We start from the raw sequence: 11,439 nt of genomic DNA on the forward strand, positions 1-11,439 counted from the left end.
GGGAGCACTTTATTCACGTTTATTGCACCTGCAAACACACACACAAACAGCCGCAGCCCCCCCAGGGGAGCCCTGCCCGGGAACAGCCCGGCCGGGCGAGGAGCACCACGCCCGTGTCCAGCCCAACGTGCCCCGCTGCCCCCCAAAGCCCTCCGGCCACCCCGAGCCCCGAACCCCCCCACGGGAACCTCCCGCCCGCTCCCCCGAGACAAAGCCCCTCGGAGCCCCCAGACCCCGCCCGGGGGAAGCCCCGGCGGCCGCGGCAGCCGCTGCCGGTCCCTGCCCAGCCCGAGCGGCTCCCGGGACTCGGCCCCGCCGCTGCCCGACCCGACCCGGCACAGCCTCGGCCCGGGGCCGCCTCGGGGCGCCCCGGAGGCTCCGGCCCCAACCCCGGCAGGGCTCCCGGCCCCAACCCCGGCAGGGCTCCCGGCCCCGCGGCCCCTCACCTGCTCCGGACTCCGCCGCCGCTGCCCCCGCGTGGAGCGGAGACCCCACAAAGAAGCCCAGACCTGAGAAAGGAGTGGCTCCGTCGCTGCCGAGGCTTTTCTGGCCCTGGCCCCGGCCCCGGCCCCGCCCCGGCCCCGCCCCGCACCTGCTGCTCGTTCCGGGCCCCGCCCGCCCCGCACCTGCTGCTCGTTACCGGCACCGGCACCTCCTCACCGGCCCCGCCCCTGCTCGCCCCGCCCGCCCCGGGACCGGCCCGTTCCCTGCCCGTTCCGCCCCCCACCGGCCCCACCCCGGGACCGGCCCGGCCCCTTCCGAACCCCCGCGGCAGCCGCACCCCCCGGCACAACCGTGCGGGGCTTGGCCCGGCAATCGGGGCCACTCCCACCGCTCCCCGTCCCGACCCCCGAACACTGAGGGACCCCGATCTCTTTGAGGGAGCCTCGAGTCAAGTGTTGACTGAAATAATCGATCCAGAGCACGGTTTTCCATCGCCAAGTGCTCCTGAACTCAGAGTTCAAATGTGGCACAGAATGGAGTCAGTCTCTTCTCCACCTTCGCTGAGAACAGACAGGGTGCCCGGTCTTTAATCCCGCAGCCGAGGTTGTTTTCCTCCTTGTGTCCAAGCCGGCCTGGCTCGTGGCACAGTTCTAACACAGCAGTGCCAGCACGGGGCATTTCAGACCAGACAGTGCCCAACCTCTGGCTGGGCCGCTGGATTTGTGCTGGGCACCCCCACGGCTCGGGAACACACTGCTCCAAACACACCCTCTGTCCAGCAGATGCCTGTGGTTACAAAACTTCCACTGCATAAACCCCTTCCCCTCAGAAGGACTCAGTGCTATCACTGTCACGGTCCCCCCAAAAATAAACAGCTTATCCAAATTTCCCAGTCATTTCTCTATGGAACAGGCCCAGCATCCCAGCAGTCCCTGTGCCCTTCCACGGAAGGGAGCCTGGTTTGGACTCTCCTGCTACCCCTGCCCTAGGAAGCAATGCTGGGTCCCGGCTCCTCTCCGAGGTTTTTGGCACTGTCGGACTCTCCGTGTGGTTCGGTTGCTCAGTTCGGAGCCGCTCCCCACAGCGCTGGCCCGGACGGCCCCGGGACCCCCGGACCCGCAGCGCCCCCCTGGCGGCGCCGTCTGGCGGACACGGCCGGTACTGCAGGGAACAGTTATTGGCGTCGCCGTCTGGCGGACACGGCCGGTACTGCAGATAACAACTATTGGCACGCTGAGTTTGTAATTATTTATTTTCTCCCTTCGGGCATAAAACAGTGAGAACAGGACACTGTCACCTCTTGCGCTGGCAGGATTTGGTCCCAGGCTGCAGCTCACCATCAGTGCTGGGCACTGCGAACCAGCTGCACAAATGCCCATTCCTCCCTGACAGTTCTCTGCTGGAGAAACCATGGTTTTCCTGGTCTTTGGTCCTCGATCTCTTTCCCCCTGCCGTCACGAGCAGCATCTGGAGCAGATTTTCATTACCATCAATTAAAACTTCAAATTTGTGGGCGGGGGAGGGGGGGGGCGCGGGGAAGGGAATAGACTGGGGGTTTTGCCTTAAAAACCACCTCTGCCTTCAGCTCAAGGATCTGGTATGTGGGGTCACAGCTTGTCTCGAAGGGCGCCGTCTGGCGGACACGGCCGGTACTGCAGGGCACATTCCATGGCACGCTGAGTTTGTTAATTATTTATTTTCCCCTTCCGGGCATAAAGCAGTGAGAAAAGGACACTGTCACCTCTTACGCTGGCAGGATTTGGTCACAGGCTTCAGCTCACCATCAGTGCTGGGCACTGGGAACCAGCTGCACAAACGCACACGCCTCTGTGACAGTTCTCTGCTGGAGAAACCATGATTTTTCTGGTCTTTGATCCCAGCTCTCCTTCCCTCTGCGGCCACAAGCAGCATATGGAGCAGATTTTCACCACCATCAATTAAAACTCCATATTGGGGGGGGTGGGAAGGGAATAAATTGGGGGTTCTGACTTAAAAACCACCTCTGCCTTCAGCCCAAGGATCTGGTCTGAGGGGACACAGCTGGTCTCGAGGGGAGTGCACAGTGCATGGGGAGGCTGAGCAGATTAGTGGACTGGGACTCACTGCACCGGTTGGGTTTCCATCCCTCCATACCTCTGTATTTGCTTCCCTCTCATCAATTCCCTAGGCAGGACCCACGAGGATCATTTCAGCTGGATCTTCTCCTCTTCCCAGGCTTAGCTTTGGACCTTAGAAGACGACAACATTATGTATTTTCATTTTTCAAGGGAGAAAGGGAAAGCTTCACTCTAAGGAGACCCCACAGAGACCCCACATGGACGGAGACCTGGAGATACGGGCAGGCTCTGGGGTGGAGGGCTGGCTGCTCTCATCCCAGCACACCACCAGTTTTCCCAGTTTTCCCAGTTCTCCAGTGCCACACACAGCACCTACCGCCCCTTCTGCTGCCAGCCCCAGGCTCTCCCAGAAACCCTCAGGCACACATGGGTGTGACACCCGGACATCCGTCATTCCAGGTGGGAGTCACCCTGACCCAACACTAGTGCCACACGGTCATGGCAGAGCAGGGCACCCATCGGGCCACCACCCCCTCACAGAGCTGCTGTTCCCACCCGGAGAAGGTTTGATGTGCTGGCATCCAAAAAAAAGAGCGGCTCCTTCCTCAGTAAATGATCCTGACCACACATGGTGGGATTCATGGAATGCTTTCCCTGGCACATCTACTCTTGCTTTGTGCCCACCGTCCATCACAGACACCGATGTCCCATAGCCACACATCCCAGTTTTCCCGAGTTAATGATTAAAACCTGCTGGGTTTCAGAGGCGCTGCACCCAGACCCCGGCAGGCAGGCCAAGGATGCTTGCCCTCTGGGATTAATCATTCTCCTGGCTGTTGACACTGTATCCATATAAAAACTGGGATGGGATTCCCAGTGCCTCTTCCCAGCAGGAGGAGGAGGGAAGCCAGCCCAACATGAGGGCAGCTGTGGCCCTGCTGCTGCTCCTGGCCACCGCACATGCAGCACACCGAGGTAAGGGCTGGGGTTTGCTGTGCCCTGGGACGAGGGGTATGGTGCTGAGGTCCTCAGTTCTGGTGGTTTTTGGTGGCCTCCCCTCTGCCCAGCCCATTCCCAAACCTCTGTGAAGGATCAGAGAGGAAAGGGAAGCACAGGGGTGATGGTTTGGTAATTAGGATGCCTCTTTGGGGTGATGCTGGAGGAGATGGGAGGGGGAGAGGTTGGGCTGGGGTGGGAGGAGGAGAGGACAGAGCCACAGGGATCAACTCCTTCCCTTCCCAAGGGAAAATGGGATTTCCTCATCCTCATTCAGAAGTAGCATTTCCCTGTAAAACTCACCCCTCAGTGGAAACGATGCCCTGTGCTGCCCTTTACTCCCTTCTCAGCTCCACAGGGAATCACCCTTCTACCCCAAAAAAACCCTAAAACTTACTTCTCCCACATGGCTTTATGGAAGTGAACAGAAATGCAGTGAGTTGGGACCAACAGCCACTGTTCCTGTGAGGAAAGGGACCTGCCTTTTCCACAGCTTCCCCTTTCTGGCAAACTCCCCCCTCACCCTTCCCTTCCCTTCCCACTGGAGCGATGTGACCCTTGGTGTCATGGCCCACAGCCCCTGGGTTTTGTGGGAGTGACCCTGCTCCACACTGTAATCCCAGGAAACTCTGGTATCAGTGTTTACCCTGCTGGTGCCAAAGTCTGACCCACAAATGTCTGTAGCACAAATCGATTGGTTTTTTCCAGGGACGTTGCTGGGATATCTTCACTCCTGGCTGCTCTGTGGGGCTGGCTCCAGAACTCCCAACCCCTATGGTTTCCAAACCCTGCCCCAAAAACCAATTCCACATATTCCAAACTAAAAAAAATTGCTGTATGTCTTACCTGTAGCTCTCCCAGTTTCAGGGAGGGTTCTCTCCCTACCCTTTTCCTCGGCTGCAGAGCCAAACCAGCAGCCTGGATACCAGGGATGCTTCTCCCTGACCAGCTGTGCCAGCATCTCCCCAGGGACCACCAAATCCTACTTGGAAAAAGAAGCAACGGAGGGACAAAATAAAGAATCCTCAAGAGAAGAAAGCACTGTGTTCCGTGGGTAGTGGGGCAGCCCTCACTCCCTGCTCACAATTCCCCCTTTTCCTGCACTTACAGGTAAAGCTTATGTCCGGGAGAAAGTCTGCCACGAGTACAGGATGCTGGGGAAGGAGAACTTCCGAACCCTGTAGGTACCTCCTGCTGTCAGTGCAGCTTGGCTCAGCACCTGAGCTAAGAACAAAAATACATTAAATAAAAATAATCTTGGAAGGTGGATTCACTCCCTGCAAACAGGAGTGAAGAGTTTAACGGGCGTTTGCTTCATTGCCGAGCTCCTCAAAGCCAATTAGGTGCCTAAATAATTAGGAATTCTAACAGAGCTAGTACATAATCCCTTGCAAGGGGCAGCCTCCAGCCTGGAACCTGTTCCAGTGTTTTCCTGGCTGTTTTCCAAGGAATACGCTGCTATTTCTCACAGCACCACAGCCGACGGTGCTAAACCCTGTTTGGGCAGAATGAGGCTGTGATATGAGTTTCGCTTTAAGAGAGAGGAACGTGCCACCTGCTCACCTTGTCCTTGCCCCCTTCTCCCAGGACCATCCTCACCAGCAGCCAGAAATACTCCAACGGCACCTTCGAGGAGATCAGCCACCTTGTCCAGGCAATCGTGTCCCTGGCTGAGACCTGCTGTGCCGACGGTGCCCACCCCTCCTGCTACGATGCGGGGGTGAGGCTGACCAAAAGCGGGTGATGGGCCCCAAACCAGGGGTGGGGTGAGATGGGGATGTGGTGCGTGGCCATAACCCCTTGTCCCTCCCGCAGTCCTCGGCCCTGTCGGTCAAGTCCTGCAGCGCGGACTCGCCGTTCCCGGCGCATCCCGGCACGGCCGAGTGCTGCACCCACGAGGGGTTGGAGCGCAAGCTGTGCCTGGCAGCCCTGCGGCACCCGCCCCAGCCGCTGCCCCGCTACCTCCAGCCCTCCGACCAGGAGCTCTGCCAGGCCTTCCAGAAGGACCCCCGGGAATTTGCAGACAGGTAAGCCCCGATAAGGATGGCGCCCGGTTGAGCCCAGGTGGGTGTTGTCACTGGCTGGGGCCATGATCCAGCAGCTCGGGGTGGTACCTGGAGAGGGCTCCCATCCCTGGAGAAGAGTGACACCTCCAAACCCTACGTGTCCCGCTCCCAATCTCCCGATCCCGGTGTGCCGGGTCTCCTCATCCCGCCCCTGCCGCAGGTATCTGTACGAGTACGCCAGCAGCTACAGCCAGGCACCCCTGCCTGTGCTCCTGGGCTCCACCAGGACCTTCCTCTCCATGGTCTCCACCTGCTGCATCTCCCCTGCACCCACCGCCTGCTTCCTGAAGGAGGTGAGACCCCTCAGACCTCTGGGCTCATCCCCATCCTCGCTTCCTGGGAAGCCAGGTGAGCCCTGTGCTGATGATCTGGGAAGAGGAGGACATATCCCTCTTCTTTTTGTGGCAGAAACTGCAAAGAAAAACCCTCTCCCTCCTCACCTTGACCTCAAACCGGGCTTGCTCCCGCTTCTCGGCGTACGGGAAGGACAAAGTCACCTTCAGGTATGGGGGAAATGGCCTTTCCATCCTGGAACAAGTGCTGGGCTGGCAGCGCGTTCCCCTTTCCCACTGCAGATCCCATTTGCGGGCAGCATTCACAGAGACAAGCTTTAACTCCCGTGTAAATCCCTGATGATGCTCCATGCACAGCACGGGCACGGAGTGAGCCCTGTGCTCCCCATCACCTCCCTCCCACACCCCTGCTGGGAGCTGCTACCTGGAAGGGAGATCCAAGCCCCCTGAGCCCCCCCAACACCCTGTGCTCCCCAGTTACCTGGCCTCGCTGGCCCAGAAGGTGCCCACCGCTTCCTTCGAGGACCTTTTCCCCCTGGCCGAAGGTGCTGCCGAGGTGCTTTCCCAGTGCTGCGACTCGGTGGCTGAGGACTGCATGCAGAAGAAGGTAGGGGGGAGCCCGGAACCCACCCCAAAACCACCTCCCGAGCCCCAGGAGGGGCCCAGAGAACACGCCCCATCGCGGCAGGGGGCTCACACACCCTCTGCTCCCCTCTCTGCAGCTGTCGGAGCACACGGCCAAAGCCTGTGCCACACTGTCGGCCCAGGACGGACGCTTTGCCAGCTGCTGCAGGGGGAAAAACCTGATGGAAAACTATTTCTGCATCCTGGCCTTGCCCCCAGCGCCTGCCCCCAAACTGCCGGAGGCACCGGAGCCGACCAACAAGGAACTGTGTGGCAAGGACGGGGGTGTCCAGGCCACCAGGCAAGTGCTATCCAGGTTACAATCATGGAATAAAACCATTCAGGTTGGACAAGACCCCTGAGGTCCAGCCGTTTCCTCATCCTTCCTCCTCCCCTTGGTTATATGGTTTGGTAATTACGGGGTTAATCCTCAATTCCCTCAGAGGCATCAACCCCAGGGGCTGCACAAAGATGCCAAAAGCAGCCCCCACCCCATTCTGAGCAGCACCCACAATAAAAGCCCACGTGGCCCCTCGTTCCAGGTCCCTGTTCGAGCTGGCACGGAGGCACCCCAGCCTCCCTGAGGCTATCCTTGCCAAGCTCTATGATGCCTCGGAGAAAATCCGGGGGGAATGCTGCTCAGCCAAGGACCCCTCTGCCTGCCTGGACAGCAAAGTAAGTGGTGGAGGGGTCTGTGGGTGCTCATCCTGCTCCCCCTCATCCCTGCACCCCCCCTAGATCCCTGCAGGGGCTTTTCCCAGCCTGGTGACACCCATCCTCTGCCCGCAGCACCAGTGGATGGGAGCAGAGCTGCCCCCCGTCCTGGAAACGGCCAGCCAGCTCTGTGAGCAGTACACCAAGCTCTATTTCCTTGATTTCAAGAAGAGGTAAGCCTTTTCTGCACCCTCCCTCCCAAAAAAACCCACCTGCATCGGGGGATGCAATCAAAATTCATCCAAGACGTTGAGGATGCGCAAATGGAGCCGGTGGGTTTGAGCCTAAATAGCAACAAAATAGTGGGAAGCTCATAACACCACCCCCCCCACGCCATCCACGGGTGCACCTCCCCTCTCCAAATGCTGTATGGGTATGGAATGCTGCTGGATTCCCACTAACACCCTGTTCCCTGTGCCACAGGCTGCGGGAGAGCCTGACGCAGGCGTTTCCCGAGGCCAGCACGGAGCTGCTGGAGCAGCTGCTGGAGCAGCGAGTCTCCTTCGCCTCCACCTGCTGCTCCTCGGATGCACCTCCACTCCTTTGTGCTTCCAAGGTACAGCCACAGACCTCCCTACAGCCTGGGGGGTGTGCCAGACCCCACGCCCGGGGCTGCCCCTCTGCCCTTCTCCCCTTTTCCAGGTGAGCTCGGAGCTGGGAGAGGTGTGCAAGCAGGAGCCCTGCCTCCTGGGATAGGGGCTCAGAGGGAGCAGCCGCTGGATCGCTTCTCCAGGCACGCGTGGATGGAGTGGGATGGCAAGGCTGATGAGCTCTGTGGACACACAGGAACGTGGCACTTCATAAGGGGACTGGGCTGGAGGATGCCCAGCAGACAGAAGGTGCCCCCAAGCCCACAGTTCCCTGCCCACCCACCAGCAACACCACCCTTGTATTCCTGCAGCCAAAATAAAGATGAAAACAGTCCCCTCACCGCTGCTGGAAAGGCTTTCTGCACGCCCGGGGTGATGGGAAGGGCTGGGAATGGCCACTGTTGAGCTTCTACAGGCAGGAAGAGGCCCCAGCTCCAGTCCTGGGAGCTAATGCTCTAAAAAATTAAGCAAAACCAACAAAAACACCCATTCCAAAATATTAATTTCCAATTATTCACATTTTTATTAATAATAACAACATTCTATTTCTTTCCAGTTAATAAGTTGTGGTTTATCCTGTTCTGTTGGGTGAGTGACCCAACTCAACTGCCATTCAAAACAAAACAGTACAAACCACAAAAATTCCCTTGATAAAACCAGCAGACTCCTGGGAAAGCCTGGGCTGCTCCTGTTTGATTCCAGCCATCATTGATTCCCAAGGGATTCCCTCCAGTCCTTGCCAGCCCGGGCATAAGTCACTTGGCTTTTCCACTCTCTGTTGCAGTGGAGCTTTTTATTTGGTTTTTATATTAATTTTGTTTACCAGGTCCCCTTCCTCCTACCCTCAGTATTTTTATCCCACCAGCTCTCTAACCCATTCCCAAAGATCTGAAGGAAGCAGCAAAATCCCTGACTTTCTTTTGGTTTGTTATGTTTTTTTTAAATCTCCATCCTTGTTGCTCAGTGCAACCCTTCCCATCCCAGTCTTTCTGCTCCCCACCAAAGTACCAGGGTACAGCAGGAATTTAGCAGCAACGCAGGAATTCCAGGGTGGGAGCAGCATCACTACAACCTTCCATCCAGGGAATGCAGGGCTGAGATGGGAAAAGCCTGACAGGAATTACTCGAGGCCCTGAAAACCCAGCACCGAATAAAATGTCTCCAACATTTACCTGGCCAATGCTCCATAAAAGCATTTAAAAAAAGATTGAAAGTATTAGTTTTATCCACCTCTGAGACTTGCAGGCCTGCTTGCTTTCCCAGTGCCTGCTTTTCCCAGCTCCTTAAGGTTAGCAGCATCCCAGCCACCAACATCAACCACCCAAAAACCAGACAGGAAACAGAGTCTACCTCCTTTTAATTTTATTTCTCTTCTGGACTGCATACAGCAAAAGGAACAGCAAGTGTATTCCTCACAGCTGGAACCCCCACAGCCAGTCCCAGCAAAGCCTGGAGATAAACAGCCATTTATAGTGGGGGGGGAAACCAGCTCACAGGTGATGCTGGTGCCACTCAGCTCAGAGCCAGGGCTTCCAGCAGCTTTGTGGAATCCATAATCCATTTCCCTAGGGGATAATCTTGGAACCTGGTGAAGCAGGTGCTCAAAACCACGTCCCTCGGCACCTCGGGGCTGTGCTCCTTGACCGGGTGCTGGGATGAGCCTTTGCCACACTTTGGCACAGCCACCTGGCACTGCTTGGGCCACCAACGCCCCCAGAGGGACTGGCACCACTGGTGTGGTCATCGCTCCCTGTGTCCAGCCCGGCAGGAGTCACTGCCTGGGGCTGCAGGAATCCCAGGGTGCAATTTGAGCTGAAAAAGGAAGTTTTCAGTCACAGGAGGGTTTTGCGCCATCCTGGAGTCACCCCCTGGCCCCCATGGCAGCACCAAAAGCTGCCAGCTCTGGCTCCCAGGCATTCGCCTACAAGCGTGATGCTGGGCAGGGATGAAGGGCTTGAACGCCAGTGCAAACCAGTTCCTCCAGTTGTAGTTCCCACACTCACCAGTTCGAACTTTTCCTATCTCTGTCAGAGCCAGTGCCAGGCTGGAGAGGTCTATCCTGCTGGCAGCTGCTCTGGGAGAGACCTGGGCAGAGGCCTCTGCTGGGAGAACGGAGTCTGGTGGCAGGAGGGGTCATCAGCTCCCCTGGGAGACCCCCAGACCTTCTGCTCCCCAGTGTCCCAGTACTGGATGGGAGGTACAGCAGACAGAGCCCTCATGGTCAGTCACCAGGTCATGGTTCCCATGGCAGATGATCCCATGCTGGGAATTGGGAACTGCCAAGAAGCCCCAGCTCTGGGGGTGTGAGATAACAGGGATCCCCAGCCCCGCTGACTGAGATGCCACCGCTGCCCCCCAGGACGGGACCCCAGAGAGTTGGTGCCAAAACCCACCGTGAGAGTCACGGTGACCCACGGGAGGGGGTCCCACACCGAGAGGAAGGAAACAAACCGTCACCTGTGGCTGCCTGGGCAGGGTCCAGACTGTAGCCGGGCACTGGAGCCCGTGACGTGGAGAGATGGGAGCGAAAGGCCCCGGTTATCCCAGTTCTCACCTGTTTTCCCCCACTTTTGCCCAGTTTCCCTAGCCCGGTCACGCCATGGGACGCCGAGGCCGCCCCGGGCTACAGTGGGACCGGAGCCGCTCCACGGGAGCCCCGGAGAACCGGGAGCCCCGGCCCGGAGCGCTCCGGGGATGCTGAACTCGGCTCGATCCTTGCGGGGAGACGCGGCACCGGGAGCAGCGGCGGCACCGGGAGCCGGGTCCAGCACGGCGCCCGGGCCGCCCAGAACCGGACCCCGAGCCCGACAGAGCCCCCGGGACCGGGAGCGGGACTGGGAGCGGGATGGGACAGCACGTTCCGTGCCCCTCCCGTGCCCGGAGCGGGTTCCGCACGCAGAGCGGCAGCTCCGCGCCTGCCCCGCCCGGCTCAGTGTCGCCGTCTGGCGGACACGGTGAGGAACTGCAGCCCCCCGCCGGCCCCGGCCCCGCTGCCCATCAAGGACACTGGCGACACGCGGACACCTTTCCGACACCCCTTTATTCAAGCCGCCTGCACGGTTTAGCCCTCGCCCATCGAGCCAGCCGGTGCTGCAGCCCGGGACCCGCCCGCAGGTACCGGGAGCGCCTGCGGAGAGAGCGGAGCCCGTGGGCCTCAGCACCGGCCCCAGCGCGGGGGTCCGGTCGCACCGACTCGGTCACCGCCCGGCCCTGTGCACCTTCACGCGATGCCCGTCTCCCGCACGTCCTCGCTTCGGGAAGGTGAGTCCTTGTTCAGCGTCTCCATCTCTTCTGCCTTTCTCTTCCTACGCTGCCTCCGACAGTGGCTTGATAGGGTGGGAAAATAATAATAATAATAAAAAAAAAAAAAAAAAGGCAGAATGAGGCATAGTGGTCATGCTACTCCCTGTCCATTTCCTTTCACGTTGCAAAGGCTCCAACTGGGATCACATCTGGTTTTTAGCCTCAAAGGAATGTCCCAGGCACCTCCATGCACCCTCAGAGCCATATCCCACCTGGCTGGGGCAGCCCAAATTCGACTTGCCCGGAGCCAGCAGAGCTGGGCAGGATTTGTTACCAGTCTAGAGCTTCCTCTTCCTTCTTTCTCTTCCCTCTTTCCCTTCCCTTCCCTTCCCTTCCCTTCCCTTCCCTTCCC

At 58.8% G+C, this 11,439-nt stretch overlaps 2 protein-coding genes across 2 annotated transcripts in view; one reads left to right on the forward strand and one right to left on the reverse strand.

Moving 5' to 3' along the window:
- The first annotated feature begins 3,340 nt into the window (after positions 1-3,340).
- GC (GC, vitamin D binding protein) lies at positions 3,341-7,922 on the forward strand. Its single transcript, XM_027903189.1, has 12 exons — positions 3,341-3,476; positions 4,608-4,677; positions 5,085-5,217; positions 5,313-5,524; positions 5,724-5,856; positions 5,972-6,066; positions 6,334-6,463; positions 6,579-6,781; positions 7,023-7,155; positions 7,270-7,367; positions 7,618-7,750; positions 7,837-7,922. The coding sequence occupies exons 1-12, from the start codon at positions 3,419-3,421 to the stop codon at positions 7,888-7,890; spliced, it is 1,452 nt and encodes a 483-aa protein (XP_027758990.1). The 5' UTR covers positions 3,341-3,418; the 3' UTR covers positions 7,891-7,922.
- A 2,883-nt stretch (positions 7,923-10,805) lies between these two features.
- BTC (betacellulin) overlaps positions 10,806-11,439 on the reverse strand; it is a 4,979-nt gene continuing 4,345 nt past the window's right edge. The window contains exons 5-6 of the mRNA XM_027903175.1: positions 11,003-11,110; positions 10,806-10,911 (exon numbers count right to left, since the gene is read on the reverse strand). Of these exons, the coding sequence (XP_027758976.1) occupies positions 11,005-11,110 (106 nt within the window). The 3' untranslated portion in view covers positions 10,806-10,911; positions 11,003-11,004. The remainder of the gene's footprint in view (positions 10,912-11,002; positions 11,111-11,439) is intronic.

Source organism: Empidonax traillii, unplaced genomic scaffold (genome assembly GCF_003031625.1).
Source record: "Empidonax traillii isolate 1590-97213 ecotype Southwest subspecies unplaced genomic scaffold, ASM303162v1 scaffold941:size231608, whole genome shotgun sequence".
NCBI classification, from domain to species: Eukaryota; Metazoa; Chordata; class Aves; order Passeriformes; family Tyrannidae; genus Empidonax; species Empidonax traillii.

Coding starts and splice junctions, on each gene's coding strand:
- GC (XM_027903189.1), top strand. CDS start 3,419: ATGAGGGCAGCTGTGGCCCTGCTGCTGCTCCTGGCCACCGCACATGCA. Junction 5,857..5,971: donor CCGCCTGCTTCCTGAAGGAG/GTGAGACCCCTC, acceptor TTTTTGTGGCAG/AAACTGCAAAGAAAAACCCT. Junction 7,156..7,269: donor CTGCCTGCCTGGACAGCAAA/GTAAGTGGTGGA, acceptor CTCTGCCCGCAG/CACCAGTGGATGGGAGCAGA.